Source organism: Telopea speciosissima, chromosome 3 (genome assembly GCF_018873765.1).
Source record: "Telopea speciosissima isolate NSW1024214 ecotype Mountain lineage chromosome 3, Tspe_v1, whole genome shotgun sequence".
Classification (NCBI taxonomy): Eukaryota; Viridiplantae; Streptophyta; class Magnoliopsida; order Proteales; family Proteaceae; genus Telopea; species Telopea speciosissima.
In genome coordinates, this window is record NC_057918.1 from 35,035,631 (window position 1) to 35,059,682 (window position 24,052).

General features: G+C 40.9%; 1 protein-coding gene and 1 long non-coding RNA gene across 2 annotated transcripts; one reads left to right on the plus strand and one right to left on the minus strand.

Annotated features, from left to right (window-relative positions):
* Positions 1–235: 235 nt before the first annotated feature.
* On the minus strand, positions 236–9,046 carry LOC122653584 (tRNA (guanine-N(7)-)-methyltransferase-like). The gene is made up of 5 exons (XM_043847471.1): positions 8,906–9,046; positions 8,783–8,832; positions 7,984–8,068; positions 820–918; positions 236–484 (listed from the first exon to the last, which is right to left on the minus strand). Exons 1-5 carry the CDS (start codon positions 8,957–8,959, stop codon positions 254–256), a joined length of 519 nt encoding a protein of 172 aa, XP_043703406.1. The 5' UTR covers positions 8,960–9,046; the 3' UTR covers positions 236–253.
* LOC122653585 lies at positions 2,883–21,525 on the plus strand. Its single transcript, XR_006331832.1, has 3 exons — positions 2,883–3,020; positions 11,393–11,404; positions 21,516–21,525. It is a non-coding gene; the product is annotated as an uncharacterized LOC122653585 (long non-coding RNA).
* The last annotated feature ends 2,527 nt before the right edge of the window (positions 21,526–24,052 follow it).

Below are 24,052 nucleotides of genomic sequence, written 5' to 3' on the forward strand. Positions count from 1 at the left end.
CTCTTCAGAATTATCTTGAGAAGTAAAATCTACCATCCTGCCAGGATTGAGGATTGGATTGTGTCCTGATCGATCTAGTTCACCCGATACTTGGCTGATTCTCAACTAAAATTGGCCAGGAGGAGCCAATCCTGTCTGAAAATTCTCCAGATTGGCTTCAGATGATTGATTCCTTGAAGCCTTGGCTTCTGGTTCCCTTGTTAGTCAAGTGACCATACCCCCAAATTCATGTCAGCAACCCAAAGTTGCTTCCTTAACATTGATCAGTTTTTGATATCATTATTCTGTACATGGGTGCCTCTCGATTGATGACATGCTGTTCCCAATCTGACAGAATGCTGAAAGGGTTCTCCTCAAGCCACCCGTCTTGACCAATATTAGGATCATCTTCATCATTTAGAACTGCAAGTTTACCCTTGCCATACATCATAAATTGTTGTTTCATCCTCACAGCAACTGCTTCTATGTCAGATTCCAGAAAAACCTATAGATTCAAGCACTGGAAGTTGATATATCTCTTAAGAAGTGATTTATCTGTTTAGTGTATTCTTTAGCAGGGCTGTCCCTTAGAAATTACAAACTCCCCAAAATCAATCTCTGCTGTTTCCTCCGATCTTAAATCATCAGAATCGAACATTTTTAGGAAGCAAAACAAAGGGTAGTGAGGAGTGTGTACTGATATTATGAACTCTTAAGGTTTATAAGTGAAATACATCCAATTTATACATTAGCTTACTGAATACAGCAATCTAGACTCTTGGGTTAGAAAGAGTTCCAAAAACCAAAGATCTAAAGAGCTGTACACTAAAATAGAAGTACCTTTCCACCTGCAGTAAGAAGATCGGATATTGCCTCTATAAGTGACCTCTGTAACATTCTCCTTCTATGCTCTTGTTTATTGAAATCAGGGTTTGGACACTAAAAACAGAAAGAATCTGTGTTTCAGTTATCTAAAAAATTAATCTTAGTAGTTACTGCACAACACATTGAGAATACATCTCTCATACAAGGACAAGGAATAGTAATCAAAGTACAAGGAATCATGAGATTTCGGCGAAACCTTGGCAATTTTTTTTTGGTTTCACGTTGTGCCGAAACAAAACCGTATGCAATATATAAAGCACACAAGGTTTCGGTCAAAATTTCAGTGTTTCGCCGAAATTTCGGTAACATGTTTCGTTTTGCCGAAATATCAATCGAAACACTACAAATCCCCTTATTATTTATACCAAGTTTCGAACAAAATGGGTCAAAATTTTGACCCATTTCGTCTGGTTTGGAAAGAAAACCCCCAAATCTCCAAACTCTCGCTCTTTTGACCAAATCTCTCCTATACAATATTGGAACTAGTGCTTGGGCAGTAGAGGAACGCAGTGGAAGCGCAGATTTGCTGCCCAACAACAAGATTTGTGCAAGATTCAAAATTGGAGGAAACTAACTTTTCCCTAAAACAATTTTTTTGCGAAAAAAAATAGGGTCAATACTTGGTTGTTGTCATTCAATTTTTTATATGTTAAACATTGCCGCCCGATCTATGACTTCACAAAGCTGGATTTCATTTTCTGTTTTAAATTTAAAAAAAAAAAACAAGATTTCTGCAAAAAAAAAATCTTGCAACAAAATTAGGGTTAACACTTAGTGTTTGAAGGTCTTTTTTTATATATGTTGGACATTGTTGGCGATCTGCGGCCTCAAGTGTTTTTTTTGGGTTTCTGTCCGAAAAGTAATTATCTTAGTTTCTAGAATTTTAAAATTATTTTAAAAAATGAAAAAAATTCAAAAAAAAAATAGGGAAAAAACTTCTGTTTTGGTTTGAAACTTCTTTAATAATGATGAAAGCATTGTTGCTGTATCTCAAACTGAAAATGATGATTCATGTCTCATTCCATTATTATTTTTGATAAATTATGGTATTATTATTTCTAAAAAAATAATAAATTTATTTTTCATTAAGAAAAAAAAATTATAAGAATTAGAGGAAAACAGGAAATAGCTAATAATGCATGCATTTTTTATGTAACAATGTACAGAGTAAGAAGAATGTTGCACAATGGCTGAGGGTGGAGGTGGAGATATAGCATGGAGGCACGAAGTGCCTACAAGAAACGATAAGAAAAAGTCACAGTGTAATTATTGTCAGAAGGTACTAAATTCTGGAGGAGCCACTAGACTAAAGTGGCATTTGGCTGGTAGGTACAAGGATGTGGCCAAATGCACCCAAGTTCCTTTTGAGGTACAATAGGCCATGGCTAAGCACTTAAAGGGAGGAAGACTAGGAAGACTAAAGATGGCTGAAATGCAAAAGGCAAGAGATGAGTTTGATGGGGGCAGTGTTAGAGAAACACCCGCGACTTGCCTCTTATGACTCTGACAATGATTACAGGGGCCTAAGGATTTCAAGACATAGGCAGATTGGCAGAGTGGAGTCAGTTCCAGCAGACTAGGGCAGAAAGCCGAATCTCACATCAAATGGAGAGGGTTAGGGCTGCAGAGATGGGGAAATGAACTGGTGCCCCTGGCTATAAAGCAGCTGGATCAGAGGTAGGGCCCACAGGGGAGAAGAGGAAGAAACAAAGGTAGGGGGATTTGCCTTTCAGGAGATCACAGAGTATGAGGGCACCCCCACCATGAGAACTAGATAATCCCATTGAAGTGCTTCAGCATGATCTGATATACAGGGCCCAAGATACCAGACAGAGAACTATAAAGCAAGCCTGGGGTAATATGGAAGCGAAACTTGGTGACGTCGTTTCAAAGTTCTTATTCTATTATAGCATCCCAACTAATGTTGCTCAGGGAACATACTATCAGGCCATGCTTAACACTGCAAGGAGGTCTGTCCAAGAGTGAAGGGGCCTACTCCATGGGAATTGATCAATGTCTATTTACCCCAGCAAACAAAGGAGTTGGATGAGTACATTGACACATTAAACAGACATGGGAGAACTATGGAGTGACTGTGATGTGTGATGGTTGGACTGGACCCACTAGACAATCCACCATCAACTTCATGGTCTATTGTGAATTTGTGATGGTAAGACTGTCTTCCTAAAGTAAGTGGATGCATCCAAGGAGAAAAAGGATGTAATGTATATATACAAGTTGTTGAAGGATGTTCTGGAGTAGGTAGGACCATAGAACGTTGTCCAAGTGGTGACGGACAACGAGAATAGCTTTAAGAAGATAGAGGAGAGATTGATGGTCAGGCACAACAACAGGATCCACCTCTTTTGGACACCATGTGCAGCCCATTGCATTGACCTCATGCTTAAGGACAAGGGGAAGAGATCCCTAGTTAGTATGGTCAAGCAGGTAAGATAGGTGATTTTACATTTGTCTATAACCATGGATTTTCTTTACAGTTATTGAGGGAGAAGTACGAAGGGGATTTGGTTATGCCTGACATTACTTGATTTGACACCAACTACGTTGCATTCAAGAGCTTTCAAGCGAAGATGTCTGGCTTGAGGTCGATGTATGCTAGTGAGGAGTGGTTTAGTTGGAGGGAGTCCGGTTTGCCAGGGGGTAAGGCATCATAGGCGACCATCTCTAGTGATTAATTCTGGCAGGACTTGAAGAAGAAGGTCCTTTTTATACTGGAGCCAGTGGTAAGGATCTTGAAGATGGTAGACTCAGAGAAGAAGTCTACCTTGCCACACCTGTATACTGCCATGGATGTAATAAAGGATCGCGTGAGAGCTACAATACTCAAGTTGGAAAGGGTGTACCTTAAAATTATTGAGGATCTATAGGAGAAGCACTTGATGCATCCACTGCATAGAGCTGATGATACTTAAAGTTAATTTACATTCCATTTACATATTCATAGCACTGCCAAGTTATTTATGTAATTATTAGCATACTATCTCAATCCCAGGTATCACTACAAGCGTCGACTTGGGTGGATGAATTATTGCTAGAAGCAGTGGAAAATGTGGTGGCCAAGTTGGAGCCTAATGCAAGTATACAATCGAAATGCAATAATGACGTGAGACTTGGTAGTCACTAATTTCTAAGGAATGTAATTACTCAATTTTGTACTTATACAAGACATGTTTGAAATGAGTATAGATAAAGAACTTTAGGGATGCTCTTGGGAGTTTTACTTGTGCAGCCGCAATGGCTGCTAGAGAATCCGCAGACCCTGGTAGGTCCATTGCATTATTTGTCATCTTATCTTCATTGAATTCATATACCTATAAATAATCCTAATATTCTAAAATTCTAATGCACAACCGATTGGTGGGTACTTTATGGGAAAGACACCCCTAACTTGAGAAAGATATTAATCAAGGTGCTCTCTCAAACTTGTTCCGCCTTCCGATGCGAGCGCAAATGGAGTACATTCTCACTCATCCACAACAAAAGGCAGAACCGATTAGGTCACAAACGATTGGAGCAATTGGTGTATGTACATTATAACATGAGGCTGAGGATGCGACACATACACCAAGGCATGGACGATGATAAGGATCAAATCGAGCTTGCCAACATTTTCCAGGTTGACTCAGATGATGAGGAGGATCCCCTATACCAGTGTGTGAAGGATTGAGGCGACCCTGTCATGCATCAGTCTGAGGGTAGACCCGACCTCAAGATAACTAGTCAGATGTGGACGAGTATATGTTGTCTCGTAAGGGCCGTGTTCACTCACAGACACCCCAAACTTTTGAGTCTCAGGTTGGCAGGGATGATGAGGAGCCCAATTGGTCAAATTCATTTGGTGATGGTGATGGTGATGGCAGTGATGATGATGACGGTGATGGTGGTAATAGGGGTAACGGGGGATATGCGAGGGGTACCACTACCAGGAGCCGGAATTGGTGCACTTCACAAGTGAGACTCTGTTCACTCATGTCACATAGGATGAGGACCATAATGCACGTGCCCCACACGTGTAGGCTACTCGAGCACGTTGCGATTAATACCATTACTTGACGAGGAGCATGATAGTATGGAGTCCACGGATGTCGATGCCAGGAGCCTGACTGATACTCTCGAAGGCATGAGTATGAAGGAGAGTAGTATGCATGGGTAACAGTGGCGTGCACCGTCATATGGCTATGGCACGAAAGCACCGGTTCCGACTTTAGTCACCATAATGGGTATGGTCAGTTTGGGCATTTTAGCTCTTCATCATCATTACCCTCTGCCTCTGACTATGCGGGTCAGTCACGCACTGGTTCAAGTTTTGTGGACAACATCTTCTCGTACTTGACCCCCAACTATACATGCTGGTGACGGTTCCACAGGCACCATCCAGTAGCAGTAGCTCTCGCTCGAGTTTTGCACGGTTCAGGGATCCATACCTTAGGTTAGGGTAGCTCCAGTTTGTTGATGATTCCATTTATAGGGCTTCTGTGGAGGACATTGAGTGATTCTTCCGCCATACTATAACATGGCCAGTTTATGTGATACAGTTAGAGGCTAACTTGGTTCGGCAGCGGCAAATTGCTAGTGGTTTTGATCCATTGATCCATCCCAGCACTCGTTTCACTACTAGGAGTCTAGGACTACAGGATGAGAAATTGAGCATAGGGGTGGACTCATTGCTTGTATTGTACTATTGTTGACTCTTATATATGTCACTCTTAATAACAAACAATGTTTGATGTATGCTTTATGAAATGGTTTATAATTTGATGTCTTTTCATTTCTAATGCTTATTTAAGTTGTTTTACTTGAATTATATGCGTTCTAGTACTAGAGATTGTGTGAAACATGCCATATTAGAGAATGTATATAGCGTAGACTACCAACCTAGGTTCCGAAGTCGAACTGCCATTTTGGGTGTATTTTTTAAAATCTAAGAGTTCCACCATTTTTAGAGGGTCTAAAATAGGCTGTCCTACAAGTTTCATGACTTAATTTGTCTATTTGGCACCCGAAACCCAACACCAAAATTCCTAGAAAAAAACACCAAGTTTTGGCCAAAATTTCAGTTTCAGGCCTGAGCTAGACCAGGCCCGAAACCCTTAAGTCTGACAACCACATAGGTGAGAGTGTGTTGGCAGTGTAAATAGGGTTGCCCAATCAAAAGTTCAGAACAAACTGACATTGCAGTATATGGATGACCAAACACCCTCAATATTTTGTCATATTTAAAGAATGTTTAGGTTGCTTTTCTGTAGTTGAGTTGGAATGATTAGCATTCCTCATCAATCTTAGAAGGGAAAACTTGTATACTAGAATTGAAGTTTGATTGCTCACAAAAAAGGTATTTTTATTTCCCACAGGATCTATGTTGTCCATAAACAGATATAAGTAAACTTGGTCTCATCCAGTTGACAATTCAACGAGTACAAATACCAATTTTCATACAAAATAATGTTCTCTAGAAGATGGGAATTATCAAACATTGTTAGGAAGATCATATCAAACCAACCTTGTTTGCAAATATGTACAAAATTTTGAAATTAGCCTGCTAGGCTAAGTCATGCATGCCCCACACACTAGTCATATCAATACTATTTTCTGAAGTAGTTCCAAGATTTATCGTAGTTCAATACCAGGATCCGCCAAACTGTGATTTATTTTAAACCTTAAGTTGACCAGCATTATGCTAGGATTCAAGAGCTATTGACTAGATTGAGACAGGGACAACCATAGTTCAAAATCTCACCGAGATCTCGGAAAACTCGAGCTTCTTGAGATGAGTTATTATACAAAACTAAAAAATGTAAAAACTTGAAAAACTTGACCAAGATTTCGAATATTTCGAGAATCTCGGAGAAATCTCAAATATTTCGAGAATCTAGACCTCCTCAGTACTCGTAGAGTCATAGTATTGTATTGTTGGGACTTGGGAGTTAAGAAGTGGAAGACTAGGGTAGTACGGTGTCTATGACTTATGTATTATTCATTGTACTTAGGTTGGGTGTCTAAGTAATATGCATTATGAACTATTTCATAAATAATTATTCAATATAATTTGCATAATTTACTTGTTTTACTTGCCAATTATGTCTCATATCATTCAAACAATGTGTAGAATAGGCAATATTACATTAAGGGTTCGGCCTTTACTGCCAACCAAGGGTGCAAATCCAAAACACCAAATTGGGTGTTTTTTTTCTTTCAATTTGAACCTTTAAATATGTTTATTAAGCCTAAAGCAAGCTTACCTTAAAGTTTCGGAGCCAACTATGGCCATATGCCCACCGAAACATAAAAAATAAAAATACACTGTCCCGCCGAGATCTCGGAAAACTCGACCTGGTTGAGACCGAGTTTTAGAACCTTGGGGACAACTACATATGAACAACTATAAGTGGCATTTTCTGGAAGAGGTTGATAGCAGCCCCTTTTGTCCTGGTCTTATCAGTTGATCAGTGATCTGGAAGATCTGGACTGGTATAGCAATACATGGACTAGTGTGTGCTTCATGAGGAGGTGAAACTATATAACAAAAATAAGAAGGTGCTAGCCTGTTCCTTTGGTAAAGTCTATGCCATGTTGTGGCCGTGACCTGGGATCAAGTCCCGCCTTCACTTTACTACAGTGCAACACAACAACAACAATAACAACAACAACAATACTAAGGGTGTACCCAGTGCACGAGGCTCCCGCCACTGCAGGGTCTGGGGAGGGTCATAATGTATGCAGCCTTACCCCTGCTTTCTCAGAGAGGCTGTTTCGAGACTCGAACCCGTGATCACTTGGTCAGGAGCAAACTTTACCGTGGCACCAAGGCCCGCCCTCAACAACAATACTAAGATCAACCCTAAAAAAGTGAGGTAACCAGATAGTCTAGATCAACAAACCAATAAAACATGATTAATTACTAAAATTTATTGACTTATCACTTATCTTTAATCTAGGACTAGTTATTAATATCCCAGGAAGCCCAAGTAAATGTAAGAGTTCTGTATTTTAAAAGGAAACCATGCCTACAAGCAGATAATCCAGCATATAAACAAAGCAACATGACTGTCACCAATGGAAACAAATGAGAAAAAAATATTACATGAGATGCTATTATACCTGTATTGAAACAAGAACCAACTTTCCTCGGTAACTGGAAACAATGGACCGAAATGTCGATGTTGCATTTGTTGCAATGAAGTATCTAAGACATATAAAGGCAAGTCAAATGTGCAACTAAAATGATTACAGTGAACCATATTAATAAGCAAGCTCATAAACAGTATCACCTACTCATTTTGGAAATTGATAATGCTTAAAAAGAAGAATACAAGAAAAAAAGACAAGATTATGAATAAATGAGAAGTAACTTGCAAATGAATAAAGAGTTCGAACATTAGAAAAACACTAAATCTAAGGAACGGGCTCCAACAATCTCAGCTCACCTTCAGAAGATAAAAGGTGTCTATTTGGAGTGCACTAGTAAGAACTTTTATGAGGGCCCCAAGGAAGAAGAGTAAATGTAAATAACCAGAGAAATCCACCATAGTCAATGTTTGCTATACTACAGCAAGAATATGTCACATTGAAGAACCTGATGATGAGTTAATTACCCCAAAAGAGGTTTCTTCTTGTAATTCCAGCCAGTGGACTAAGAATTAAGGTGTTATTTCATTAATAATTTAAGCGATATACAAAAACTGATAATGTGGTGCAAATGCAGAAAGCAAACATGTCATGGTTTGAAGTTTTATCCAGCAGAACTTATTTTGAAGTAATTCGCAACAATTCAATGCATCAAGTCACATTAGATTTTGCAAGAAGTCCCAATACATCAGATTATTTCTCCTTTCAAATTAGTTCTTGCTACACAGTAATTTATAAACATAAATAATTATTTAAAGGCAACAACACGTACCCATTTGTTAAACCAGATTTATGAACAGAGTCGAGACAACGCCTTACAAGCTGCATGATTCTGCAAGTTAACAAAAGAAACGTTCTCTAATCCAAGCAAGAAGGAACAGATATGTATCCATACCTTTTCATTAATATCTAAGCCAAGAAAATTTAAGTCTTTCCATCTGGTAGCCATTCCAAAGAGAAACAAACCATTTCCTGCATTTTTTTCACCTTGAAGATTGTTAGAAACCAACCAAAATTTGCAATTATTCCCCAAATTGGAATTAAGAATAGAACAAAAGCATAAAGGCTTATGGATATGATATATAACCATCTCCTGACCCCACTTGGGCCATGTCAAGATAGATCCACCCAGCCAATTTTGCTAGATGAATCACCCACATCTCCAATTTATAATTTAAAATAACTACCAGTACAATCTATGCAAAAGTCTATTCATGCCATACTGCATGTAATAGAAAATACTATTTTTCTCACAAAAAAATACAGATTTTTCAGTTTTGTTAAAAAAAAAGAAGCTAAATAATACATTTATTTGATGATCATATAAAAGACCACTCTACATTGCGTTATTTTTCCTCTAAAAATTATTGCATTCTATTGATCTAATATAATTCTTATGTACTTTCCATGATAAAATAATAAAAAAAAAATCTTAACTCCAACTATCAAAAAGAATTATCACCGTAGTTGTCAAGACATCGCTATGCGACAAGAAATAGATTGAAGCCCAAGGCGACCAGTTGCCTTATGTTTCATGGCACCCATGCCCAGTAGATGAAGCATGACTAGAATCTGGAAAACATACCCGGGATATGGCCCTGCCCTTAAGCTCCTTGGGTCACCTAGGTGCCACCTTTGCGCAATGACAACTATGATTGGAACGTACAAAAATACCAACTGCAGCTATGTTACATATGCACAATGCATAATTTTCATACTATTTTCATATAATATTATTTAACATAATTTTTGTTAAATTAGTTTTTAGCATTTTATTAAAATTTGAAAGAAGTTAAATTTATATAAAATTTACAAACTATTTCTTCTTTTTTGGTAAATAAGTATATTACCGAACCCCAAGAAGGGGCAGGGAAGAGGGAACCAAGGAAACAAAAAACAAGAGGGAGAAGGAGGGGGAGGGAGAGAGCAAGCAAAAGGCCAACAACCAGCCTGCAAAGGGGAGGGGAGGGCGATCAACCAGCCTACGCAGAGGAGGCTGACCGCAAAAGGGCAGAATCAAGGCCCCAAAAAATCAAAATATGCTTGTTCCTAGGGATCTCCGTGGTATGCCTCTGGCGGATACAGCTGAGCTTGGATGACACATCAAAGGAGATGGCTTTCCAAATCACATCGAACGATCGCGAGTTGGAAGTCCATCTCCTGAGGTTCCTTTCCATCCAAATATGGTGAATAGTGGCGCTAAAGACTAGCTTCCCAATGGTGTCACAAATGGAATTCCCAGGAAATTTTTTTTGCAGCCATAGCCATTCCCAGTCAAAACTCCTGATCCTTCTGCTGCTGCGACCAGATGGAGGATAATGCTTTTATCCAAATGGTGGAGGTAAAGGGGCAGTCAAAGAAGAGGTGAGGGATATCTTCACGGCCGATCCAATAAAGGATGCAAGATGGGGGGGCTGGGATGGTGCGGTGAATTAAGAAGGCTTGGGTAGGCAGGCAAAGTCTAAGGGCTCTCCAAACAGTTAGGCTATGGTGGGAAATGTGGCCTTTGAACCAGGCTAGGTTGTGCCAGGGGACAGGGGGGCAAGGGTCCCTGGAAAGGTTCTAGGCTGAAAAGGAGGAGAAGAGACCATTGGGGGAGGGGAGCCAGATGACCTTATCCGCGCGATGGGAGGGCAATTGAATCAAAGGGGGAAGAGTTGGCCAGAGAAGAGAGATGATGTCTGAGTTGAGGGAGGGGTTAGGGGTCCAAGAACCAGAGGAGATGAGGGAGGAGACAGGGGCAGACTTTGGGAGGCCAGAGTAATGAATGGCTTTGGGGCCCAGAAGGTTATAGAGGATTCCTATGGGGTGCCAAGGATCGAGCCAGAGAGAAGTGGAATTTCCATCAGCAATGGGAGAGGATATACAACGGAGGGCCAAGGGGTAGAGGGAGAGAATCTTGCGCTAGATCCAAGAGGAGTCAGCATGAATGGAGACAGTCTAGATGGAGTCTGATTTAAGGAGATGAGAGTGAACCCAGGAAACCCAGATAGAATCTTGGCGGGAAGAGATTCTCCAGAGGAGCTTAAGGATACCCGCGGTGTTAGAGTCACGGATGTGACGAAGGCCCAGACCACCTTCAGATTTAGGGAGGCAGATAGACTTCCAGCTGGCAGGGTGGAGAAATCTGGGGGTGTCACAACCCTTCCAAAGGAAGGCGCAGAGGATGTGCTCAATGGCCTTGATGGTGGAGTTTGGGATGTAGAAGATACTGGTCCAGTAGATGTAGGTAGGTTGGAGGACTGAGTGGATGCATTCAAGTCTGCCCGCATAGGAGAGAAGCTTACCCTTCCAAAGCTGGAGGCACTTACGGATGTTATCGAGCATAGGAGTGCAATGATGGCTCGAGAGTCTGGTTGGAATCAGAGGGAGGCCAAGGTAGATGACGGGAAGAGTACCAATGGAGAAACCTGTTAAGAGCCGGAGGGATTCTTTAGAGGAATCCGAGATACCTGAAAGAAAGATTTCTTGATTTTTATTTTAACTAAATCCCTTCTTTTTCAAAAATCAATCCGGATATCCAAAATCTTGTGCAAATGCATGAATTTTGTCAGTATCATGCATTTGCCTCGTTTTAAAAAAAAAATACGCCATCTGAGTACTTGATGTAGAATTGTAGATCAAAGCATGAAGAAGAAAAGGACCAAACAGAATTCAGTCAGCCCATCGAACTAGTATATTTGGACCCATATTCTGACAGTACTTAAGGCTACCACCCATCGACCAAAGGTCTTTATTTGGTCAGATTTGTGGGGCCCATTAGTTACTTGCGTGGAGATCTTCTCTAGACTGGATATTGACTTGCATGGGAAGAACTCTTTAAAAGAAGATTTTGCTTTTTCTTAGTTTATATTTCTGTTTTTAAGAGATATTAGGTAGATTTATTTACTTTTCAGTTACTATTTTGGTGTAACTAGGGATTAAATAGCAATCTAGGCTATTTAAATTTTCATTTACTATTTTATTTATTTCCAATTCTGTTTTTATTTTTCCATCAAACTTGTGTTAGAGAAAGAGATAGTCAATATTATCAGTGCTTACGTTCCCCAAGCAGGATTGGGCGAAAGTAGTAAGTTATAATTCTGTAAACATTTGGATGGATTACTGCAAGATATTTGTAAGGAGAAAGATTATTATAGGGGGTAATCTGAATGGCCATGTAGGGAGAGATCGTAGAGGCTATGAAAGTATGCATGGAGGTTTTCGATTTGGTGAGAGGAATGAGGAGGGTATCTCAATTTTGGATTTTGTGGTTGCTTATGATCTGTCCATTGTAAACACCTACTTTGAAAAGAGAGAGGAGCATTTAGTCACCTACAGAAGTGGACATCATGTTGGCAGAATCGTGGGTTAGAAAGAGAGAATTAGAGAATAGAATGAATGTTATTCATTGATAGGTAAACCCCTCTATTTATAATATTGGGGAAAGTTACAAGGGGACTGAAATAGACATAATTACCACTAACTAGCTGACTCTATAAGAGCAGCAACTTAATCCTAATATCATAAGAATAAATCTACCCCAAAAGGATCAGAATACCCCCACGGTATTCTGGATTACATATTCCAACACTCCCCCTCAAGCTGGATTATACATATAAGTAAAGAAGGAGGATCCAGCTTGAACTAATAAGAAAAAAAAAACTCCATAATAATGCTAACACTCCCCCTCAAGTTGGCACATATAAGGCACCAATGCCCAACTTGAACAAAACGGGAAGAAACAATGTTGTAGCAGAGTCTAGCTTGACAGATGAATGCAGCTCCCAAATAAACCTTCAAGAACTTAAAAAATAGATCTTCAAAACTTGGACAAACATGATCAGCAAACCGAGACTGGAATTTCTTCCAAAAAAGGCAGCTTTCAACGATCTTCAATAGCTATCCAGTGATGAATCTCAAATTGTCATAGTGACATAAAATCTTGAAGTGAAAGACTAAGGCAGCAAGCAGCGGAATAAACTGAATCAGGCAGCAAAAACAACTGAATCAACCCAACTGTAAACCCTCATATAGGCTGGCAACAACCAAATATCTTCAATGCTTTAATACTTCAATCTCCCCCTTACGGCAAACTCAACCCAATAACAAAGGATACCCAATGGCAATGGTGGAAACACTGATCTTCTATGTTTTGCACCAAGTGTTCCTACAAGTTCTGCTTCTGCAATGTCTGCAGGTGTACTGTACATAATCTCCCCCTCACGTGTAGTAGTACACGTGGACATAACAGAGATGATGAATGAGATAGTGCAAAAGGATAACCTTCCAGAGTTCTCCAAAGGTGCTATGGGTAATGGAAAAGAGGAAGTAATGGTAAAGTAGATTATACCATAAACTTCCAAAGTGGTTATTGGTAAATGCCACAGGTATGGTATGGGAGATGGGTAAGGAAAAAAAAGCAGTAGGATAAAGAACCATGGACAAAAACAACGCAACACAGTAATCTTCAACCTTCTTCAATCGATCAAACTAACTCTGAAACACCAATCTCCAATGATCATATTTGAATTAAATAAAAAAAACAGGTCTGATTTGTTATAAGGAGAAGGCACCATTCTTCAAAACTTGATTGATCTTCACACAAGGAAGAACCAGTGTGCTAAATTCCAATCTATAAACTCCCATATGCTGAATAGAACTGATGAAGATATCTGGGCAGAATTGATGTAAAGAGCTTCTAGAAAACTTGGATCAGTCTTGAGTTAGTGAACAATGCTAGGATCAAGCTCTCACAGTAAACTGGACATAAACTTGTAGAAAAGCTTCACACAACTGAATAGATTCGTTGTCGCAACCAATAAGCATGGAACACACTGTTGTAATCCCAAATAAACTGATCGCTAGTGTAGTAGGTTCGAGTCTTCAACAATGAAAGAAATTCAATCTCCAATAGTAGGATACTCAGTCTCAAGAACAGGGCAGCAGTAGTCCTCATAAAGGCAGCAGTAACATGTCAACCAGTCATGTTTACAGAAGCCAATCAATAGAACCATCAAGATATGTAGTAAAGCTCAATAGAACCAGCAAGTATAAGATAAATAACTCAGCAGATCCAATAGTAAGTGATGCAGCCAGCCACATAGGAATTGGAAAAAAATAGTTTGATTGATGCAGAAGGCGACCATAAGGAAGAAACCTGAATTTTGTTAAAAAACTCCATGAATGATGCTGAAACCCTCTGATGGTGATAAAACACTCCTAAAAAAATCAGCAAGAGAGGACTGCCCTAACCCTTAGACCGATTATAGTCAGGGTTTTGTAAAAACCTTGAAACTTGAGATCGATTGGAGGGTAAGGGGCTTCAAAAAACTGATGATGACTTGTCAAAGTGTGATGATTTCAGGTAATCGATGCTGTCCTCAGCTGCTTGAATGGATCTCTAATACGAACAACCAATCTCTTGTAGTAAACACCTCTTGAGACTTGATCTTCAAGAGGGAGAAACACCCACAAGTGCAGAAAAAAATAGGGCAGCAGCTATCTTAGGTAAAATACTTCTTCAACCATGAATAATTGAAGTAGATTGCTTCTCTTGACGGTAGAAACACCTACAAAAAATTACAGCAGCAGTAAACAACCCTAACCCAAAAATCAATCTGTGTCAGGGTTTTGTAAAACCCTGAATAAAACCCTGAAAGTAGAGATCAATTGGGGTAGGGGTCTTCCAGAAAACTTGGATAGGTGCAAGATTGAGGTCGAGTGGTCCTAGTAATGGAAGTAATTAGCCCTCAAAAAATCAGCAAAAGCTAAAACCTGTAACCCTAAATTCGATTGGAGTAAGGGTTTTGTCAGGGTGTTTAGTAGGTAACCAAATTAGAACTCCTCTGATTCTAGTCAGGCTCTCGAGCCACCACTGCACCCCTATGCTTGACAACATTTGCAAGCGCCTCCAGCTCTGGAAAGGTAAGCTTCTCTCCTACGCGAGTAGGCTTGAATGTATCCGCTCGGTCCTCCAAGCCACCTACATCTACTGGACCGGCATCTTCTTCATCCCCACCTCCACCATCAAGGCCATTAAGCCCATCCTCAGTGCTTTCCTTTGGAAGGCTAGCAACACCCCTAGATTTCTCCACCCTATCAGCTGGAAGTCTATCTGCCTCCCCAAGTCTGAAGGTGGTTTGGGCATCCGCCGTATTCGCGATTCAAACACTGCGGGTCTCCTTAAGCTCCTCTAGAGAATCTCTTCCCGCCAGGACTCCATCTAGGTCTCTTGGGTCCACTCTCATCTCCTTAAATTTGACTCCATTTGGACTGTCCCCATCCATCTGACTCCTCCTGGATTTGGCGTAAGATCCTCTCCCTCCGTTCCCTGGCCCTCCATGGTATCTCCCCTTCCATTGCCAATGGCAATTCCACCTCTCTTTGGCTTGATCCTTGGCACCCAGCTGGAATCCTCTTTAATCTTCTGGGCCCGAGGGGCATCTTTTACTCTGGCCTCCCTAAGGCAGCCCCCGTCTCCTCCCTCATCTCCTCTGGCTCTTGGACCCCTCACCCTTCCCTCAACCCAGACATCATCTCTCTGATCTGGGCCACCCTTCCTCCCTTACCCCTTTTACCCACCACCCTTGCGGATAAGGTTATTTGGCTCCCCTCCCCCACTGGTATCTTCTCCTCCTCTTTTGCCTGGAACCTTTCCAGGGTCCCTTGCCTCTCCGTCCCCTGGCACAACCTTGTTTGGTTCAAAGGCCATATCCCTCTCCATAGCCTTACTGTTTGGAGAGCCCTCAGACTTTGCCTGCCCACCCAAGCCTTCCTTATTCACCGCACCATCCCTACTACCCCCACTTGTAACCTATGTTGGATTGGCCGTGAAGATATCCCTTACCTCTTCTTTGACTGTCACTTCTCTTCCACCATCTGGAAAAAAGCTTTAGCCTCTATCAGGCCATGCAGTAGAAGGATCAGGTGTTTTGATCGTGAATGGCTTTGGTTGCTCAATGCTTTTCCTGGGAACTCTATATGTGACACTATAGGGAAGCTAGTCTTCAACGCTACTATCCACCATATTTGGATGGAGAGGAACCTCAGGAGATGGACTTCCAAATCGAGATCTTTTGACGTGATTTGGAAAGCCATCTCCTTTGATGTGTCCTCTAAGTTCAGCTGCATCCGCCAGAGACCCTCCACGGACAACACTAGGAACAGGCATATTTTGGTTTTTTGGGGCCTTGATTCTTCCCTCTTGCGGTCAGCCACCTCTGCGTAGGCAGGCTGCCCACTTCCCCCCCTGTTTAGACTGGTTGTCGGCCTAGTGGGCTTCTTTGTTCTTGCACCTCTCCCCCCTTTGTATATTGATTCTTTGTTCTCTTTTCCCTACCCCCCCGGGGTTCGGTAATATATTTATTTACCAAAAAAAAAATTAGAAGGTTAAGGAAGCTTTGCTGTAAAAACTAATCCAGCCATCAGAAAGGGTCCAAACTCAGGTCGAGTAGGGCTTATAGTAGTAGAGAATCACCCCCCAAAAATCAGCTGCATTTGAAAGGAGGAACCCAAAAAATCGATTGAGTCAGGGCTTTGAAAAAAACCCTGATAAAGGAGATCGATTGGGGTAAATCAAGGCTGGGAAAGAAAAGAAAGGAGAGTAGATGGAAGAGGGTAGAAAGGTGCTGGAAAGGCTGCATAGGAGGCTCCAACAAGGCAACAATGGAGGATCAGCCTTCTTGAGTGAGAGGAATCTGATCTTCAAGAAAATTTTGGAAACCTTCAAGTTGTAGGTATGGTTCCAGCAGAATTTTAATGGAAAAAAAGTAGATAAGATGGAGGAGGGCAGCAACTAAATCATTGGTTTAGGTTTTACCTCATTAGTGCTGCCCCCTTATAAGGATGAGAAGAAGAAAACCAGAAGAAGGTGAAACCGAGAAAGAGAGAAAGGAGGGAGAAGTCGATTGAGGAAGAAGAAAATGGGGGTTTTTTCTTTCTTTCAAACCTAGATCAAACTTGGCTCTGATACCATGTTAGCAGAATCGTGGGTTAGAAAGCGAGAATTAGAGAATAGAATGTATGTTATTCATTGATAGGTAAGCCCCTCTATTTATAATAGAGGGGAAAGTTACAAAGGGACTGAAATAGACATAATTACCCCTAACTAGCTGACTCTATAAGAGCAGCAACTTAATCCTAATATCATAAGAATAAATCTACCCCAAAAGGACCGGAATACCCCCACGGTATTCTGGATTACATATTCCAACACATCATAATAGCCAAATAGATTTCTTCCTAGCTAGAAGGTCTGATAGATTGTGTTGTAAGGATTGTAAAGTTATCCCAGGGGAGAGCTTAACCACTCACTATAGTTTGGTGGTCATGGATATGTGTCTCTCCATGCAGGATCGTAAGATAGGGGAGCCTATCTGCCCTAAGGTGAGGTGGTGGAACTTGGAAGGAGACTCCATGAAGTCATTTACTGACAAAGTGGTCAAACAAGGAAAGTAGGATTTGGAGGGAGATACTAATTTGATGTGGAACAAGATGTCTATGTGTATTAAGGAGGTGGCTAAAGAGTTCCCAGGCGGATCAAAAGGAAAACGTTATTCTCCTAGGGAGACTTGGAAGTGGGATGACGAGGTCCAAACAGCCATCACGACTAATAAAGCTAGTTTCAAGGCATGGCAAAGGACTAAGGATGTAGAAGATTTTAAAAAGTACATGTTTGCTAGAAATGAAGCTAAGAAGATTGTGGGGAATGCAAGGGCAAAAAAATACGAAGATCTCTATAACAATTTGAACACCAAGGAAGGGGAAAAAACTATCTATAAGATAGCTAAAATGAAGGAAAGGATGAGTAGAGACTTCGACCATGTTAGATGCATTAAAAGTGATGATGGTAGAGTTCTAGTAAGGGATGAGGACATTGAGGAGAGATAGAATGGTTATTTCTACAACCTTGAGGAGAGATGGAATGGTTATTTCTACAACCTACTTAATGAAACCAATCCGAGTTATAGGGGACCGGAAGTAGGCACTACACATCAAATCACCTGCCTGATGTATATACGTAAAATTAGGGTTTTTGAAGTAAAAAGAAGCACTAAGAGAGATGAAATAGCCAAGTCTCCTGGACCAGATGGGGTCCCAATAGTTGTGTGGAAGAGCTTAGGAATATGTGGCTTATCTTGGTTAACTAAGTTGATTAATAAGATTATGTGCTTTGAGAGAATGCCAGATGAATGGAGGAAAAGCATGGTGGTCCCGATTTACAAAAATAAAGGCGATAACCAAAGTCACAACTATAGTACTAAAACTCGCGAAATTTCGGTCGAGATATCGAATATTTTGAGTATGTTGACCTGTTCGATACGAAATGCAAGTCCGATATGAAAAAATGCAATATTTCGAATATTTCGGAAATTTCGGTCATCGCGTTTCAGAAATTTCGAAAATCTCGGTCATTTTTGGCATTTTACACCCACAGAAAATACCATATTTCGACAAAATTTCGGTATCTCGGAAATTTCGATCAGACTGAAACACCGAAATGAAACGAGATTTAGTACTATGGTTGCAACAACTATAGAGGCATAAAACTAATGAGTCAGAATGAAATTATGGGAGAGGGTTATTGAAACACACCTGAGAAAAGAGACCACTATTTCTGAGAACCAATTTGGTTTTATGCTAGGAAGATCCACAATAGAAGCTATTTACCTACTTAGGAGACTCTTGGAAAAATTTAGAGAGAGCAAGAAGGATCTCCATATGGTCTTTATTGACCTAGAAAAAGCTTATGACAGAGTACCCAAAGATTTAATCTGGCATGTGCTAGGGAGGAGAAATATATCCAGTAAATATATGGACATAATTAAAGATATTTATGAAGGGGTGGTGACTAGTGTAAGAACAGTGAGGGGTCAAAGTAGTGAATTCTCAATTACAAATGGGTTACATCAAGGAACAACATTAAGCTCTTATCTGTTTGCGTTTATCATGGATGAGTTAACCGGAGACATTCAAGATGAGGTTCCTTGGTGCATACTTTTTGCTGATGACATTGTTTTGGTGGATGCGAAAAGATGGAATGAATGCCAAACTTGATTTATGGAGATCAACCTTGGAATCAAAAGGTTTTAAGATAAGCAAAACAAATACGGAGTATATGGTATGTAAATTTAGCAACTCTAGGATAGATAATGAAGGGGTTGAAATTGATGAGAGATGGAGATTCCACAAAGTGGCCTTTTTAGGTATCTAGGATCAATGATCAGTAAGGAAGGTGATAGAGAAGATGATGTCTCTCAAAGGATTAAAGTAGGATGGCTAAAGTGGAGAGGTGCATCCAGAGTGTTATGTGATCGATGGATTCCTTTAAAGCTTAAAAGGTAAAATTTATAGGATTGTCATAAGACCGGCTATGATGTATGGCGCGAAGTGTTGGGCAGTTAAGAAGCGTAATATAGCTAAGCTAAGCGGAGAAGAGGATGTTGAGATGGATGAGTGGAAAAGCTAGGAAAGATAAAATAAAGAATGACCATACTATAGCTGGCTTGGGAGTAGCCTTGATTCAAGATAAGCCATGAGAAAGTCGCCTAAGGTGGTATGGCCATGTTCAACAGAGGCCGCCAAATGCTCTAGTTCAGAGGAGTGAGTTCATTTAGATTGAAGGTTCTAAAAGAGCTAGGGGCAGGCCTAAAATGACCCTAGGTGAAGAGGTGAGGAAAGACATGCATAGTTTAGGTCTTATTCATAGTCTGACGGTGAAGCTGATTAGAGGGCAAGGATCTGTGTAGCTGACCCCAGTTAATTTGGTTTAGACTTATTTGTAGTTGTGGTTGTTGTGTTTAATTTCTTTTATTCTTATCATTAGTTCTTGCTCTTTGTAAGGATCCGTGTAGCTGACCCCATTTAGTTAGGATAAGGCTAAGTTATTGTTGTCTGTACTGTGAAACCCGGTCAAATTTCCGAATAAATTTGAACTTTTGGAACTTGTGTGATTTCAGGTTCCAGCTCTTAGTTTATGGTAGCATCATCGATGCTATGGACTATATCGGTCGAGGATACAGACGAATCTCTCGACACTCCTATGGAGGACTCCAGGGATTCTTCTCAGCTTGCTCTGTTGGAGTCAGAGGACCCCCGTGAAACCCCGCACCGGAGTTACCTGTGCCGGATCAGCTCTCTGGAGGCCATGCAAAGGCTCTCCCTCAATTAAAATTATTGTAAGTGTTATTTATTTATATTTATATCAATGTTTTGTACGACCGATTAGGATTAGAGGGGGTGTCTATGTAAATTTGCCCCTGTGGGACCCACTTTCCCAGTGGAGAACACTGTCCCGGACATTTACCCGTGTCCGGATCACCCTTGATGTCGCATGACATCACCGGGTGCTTAGATTAAGGCTTTAAATACTAAAATACAGGTTTAAATCTAATTTATAGACCAATTGACCAAACTACCCCTTAGTGGTTAAGTGAAATCTATATATATCAAAACCCATTAAAATCTATCACTATTCACAAATCTGAGTTAGAGAGGCAGAATCGAATTTTCTCTTGGAGAAGCAAGGAAAAACCGAGAAAGAAGGGAAGAGAAGGAAGGAAGGATAGAGCTTATACCCGAAATTCATCTCTCCACCTGAAATTGAGCTGAAATCTACCATTAGAAGGCTACAAGTGTCAATTTCGGGTAAGTCTCAGTGAATTCCTTGCTGTAATTGCCTTCTACTCCTCTAAATTCCTTCTAAATCTGCTCTAAACCTACCCTAATTCCATTCTTGCTCAACCTATGTGCTGTCTAAGTAAAAGGCAGCCATTAAACTCTAAATTGAGCTTAACTTTTATGAGTTTTGCCATTTATAATGCTGTTTTGCTGCTGTTTATGTTCAGTTAGACCTAAATCTTCATGGCAGTACCTCTGTTCAGCTCTATTGCTGTTCTATTTATCAATTAATCAGCCTAACCTAATGAAATTGGGGATAAATTGGTGAATTTCCAGAATTAGGAAACAAATCATCAAATTGAAACCCCATACAGACCTACCCACTTCTATTAGGACTTAAAAACCCAAAATTAGGTCTTGCATGTGACAATCTGACCTCTAGGAGCAAAAGCCCCAAATTCGGACAAACTCCCGGATGGAGTTGCAGACCAAGGCCGGTCGAATGGCCCTGGTACTCTCTGAATCCGGCTGACATTTTTGATTCCCCCCTGCTGCCCTGTTTTGCTAGGAACAGACCAAGCTGCAAATGGAATCTGATACATGCTGATTTTATATATATACTAGGTCTGTCCTGCTGTACTTTGACTGTCTTGCTGGATACTTGTTGGGTTAACTGACTAGAGATAGACTACTTATCAGGTAAGGGGATTCGACCATAATTTCCTGCGTGTTTATCACGTTAATTTCAACTTTATGCTGAATGCCATGCTCATGCATCATTACCTCTATACCTGGAGCATGTAGTTTTCTAGCTTTTATTTAATGCATTAGACTGCATTGCATTTGCATTGATTATTTATATGACGTGAATTTATGATGATGGAATTTGGTAATTTATAACTCAGATCATTCTTGCCTCATCATGTTTAGACTGCACTGGGCTAGGTTGATATTCATTACCCAGTACTGCGCCCCTTACCAACAGGGGGGGAAAGGTGTTGGACAACCCGTGGCAGAGACCGATGTGTTAGTTCCAGGATGCCATCTTCTGTCCCATGTTAGTAGGTCCCTAATTCCGTTGTGGGAATAAACAGGCAGGGTTGGTCATTTGGGGGTCTGTCGGGGTCCGATGTGTTAGTTCCGGAACTGGCGGGTCCTCACCGTGGTAGAATGGTTTCGCTCGGGTGAGCGAAGGGTTAGTTTCGGGACCGAGGTTAGCATCTACCACTAGTAGTAGTACTTATACCTCATGAGACTTAGTAACTGTGCTAGGAGCATAATAGTTAGGACATGCATCATGATTTACTGTGTATGTATGTTTCCCCCACCCCTTACTGGGCTTAGTTGAGAGCTCACCCCAGTGGACGTCCTTTTTTTTTTTTAGATGATAGTACTGCCGTTACCGTTGCTGGTTCTGTGGGGATTGCTCATTCTCAGGATGCTTTTCCTGTTGCTAGAGTTGATACTCCTGTCCTTATTGAACACGATGCTGCGTGCTCCTACGATGACTGCGCGTTCTGCTTAACGTCCGGGCTGACCAGGCTACTCTCCTTCCTTTTTGGTTTATAACACTTTTGTATAGCTATAGTTACTAACCTGTTGGTTTTTGAGCTTATCTTATCTCTTTTTTGGTATCGATGTAAACGATGTACATACAACTCCTTTTGAATATAATACTATCACTAGTCTTTCCTTATTTACTGTTTTACTGCTCTATTATTGCTTCCGCTGCATCTAATTCTGATATTTGTGAATGAGATTGCGAAAAGAACACTGCATTTGCGATCCTGGTGGGATTGATTGGGTGTCTGAGACATCCAGTCACACTTGGCCCTTATTAACCGGGCCGGGGTGTGACATTTAAGTGGTATCAGAGCACATTGCTCTAACTCTTTTTGCAGTCAAATTCATAATATGGCAGCTCTTGGACTCATTAACCTGAAGGTGAATTCAGTTAGGGATAATTAAAATAAAAAAAAAAAAAAATCTCAACTAAAAGCTACCAAGTAAAAAAATGGAATTGATTGTGAAACTTAAGTAAGATTAAAAAAAGAAAAGTAAATATGTATATATGTACTTGATGTATCTTTACAAAATTTCAGCCCTTAGGCTGATTGTGTACATCAGTTTAACACACTACACAGGACCTAGTCCTTACAAGTTAAACAAAAGGAAGTACAGACCACTACTAGCATTAACTGAAGACAAGTTAAGGTGAAACCTAAACTAAGTTAGGATCAAGGCGTCATCACTGCTGTAATGGTGGTGGTGGTCCCTGACCGGAGAAGAAAGATCTCCAGACGGTCCTTTGGAATGATGGTAAATCCTTAATGACAAGGGACTTCAACATCATTGAACGAAGGATTCGATATCTCCAATTCCACACCACCCGCATCGAGTCCATCTTTCACGGATGGGCGGATATACTACAATGTCTCATTTAATTCTGCTAAGTATGACAAGCCCTATTCCATTATTCCTGCCGTCTTTTAAGCTTTTGTGCTCATTATATCAAACTGTTACCCGTGCTTATAGTTTGATGTTTACCCTTTTCAACTGATCATTATGGATCCACGGCCTTCTGCTACTTATCAGAGGCGTACTGCTGAGAGGCGTGCACAGGCAGCCTCCTCATCTAATCCTGCCCATAATGATCCTCCAGCTGGGGGTGCACAGCCCAATCCCAATCCTCCTCCCGTTCCTGTTGCTGACATGCCTACTCAGGACATTGCTTCCATTATAAGAACTATAATGGAAGGACAGCAGCACCAAATGCACCAGATGATCACTGACATGGGTGATCAGTTCCAGGTAGCCATAAGTAACATTCAAGCAGTCCCTGCAGCTCTTGCAGCCACTGCTGCTCCTCCCCCTCCTGTTGCCCCACCGAATGATACTGATGGGCGCATGATGGAGAGATTTCTTAAGATACAGCCCCTTTGCTTTGCTGGGATCACCAAAGACACCCTATTGCCTGTTAAATGGGCGAAGGAGATGGAGAAAGCTTTTGAATTTCTGGGTTGCAATGAGAAGCAGAAGCTTACTTGTGCGAGGTATAAACTTCAGTATGAAGCAGAGGCCTGGTGGGAAACCACCAAGCCTATTCTCCAAGCTGCCCATCCAGTCCTAACTTGGGACATATTCAAGCAAGCTTTCTTCGGGAACTATTTCCCCACTAGTGTGAAGAAGAGGAAAGAAATTGAACTGGCTGAATTGACACAGGGACCTAAATTTGTGTTAGAATACCAGCAGAAGTTTGACGAACTGTTATTCTTTGCCCCTCCTCACATGGGTACTGATGAAGCTAAGGCTCAGAAATTTGAAGATGGACTGAGGCCGCAGATTGCTTCAATAATGGCCACCAGACCAACCCAAGGATACTCTGAAGCTGTGCAGACTGCGAAGAAGGTAGAGGATAAGCAAAGGGATGCTTATCATGTTG

Coding starts and splice junctions, on each gene's coding strand:
- LOC122653584 (XM_043847471.1), bottom strand. CDS start 8,959: ATGGCTACCAGATGGAAAGACTTAAATTTTCTTGGCTTAGATATTAAT. Junction 8,069..8,782: donor AAATCTGGTTTAACAAATGG/GTACGTGTTGTT, acceptor TATATGTCTTAG/ATACTTCATTGCAACAAATG. Junction 485..819: donor TTCTTACTGCAGGTGGAAAG/GTACTTCTATTT, acceptor TTGAATCTATAG/GTTTTTCTGGAATCTGACAT.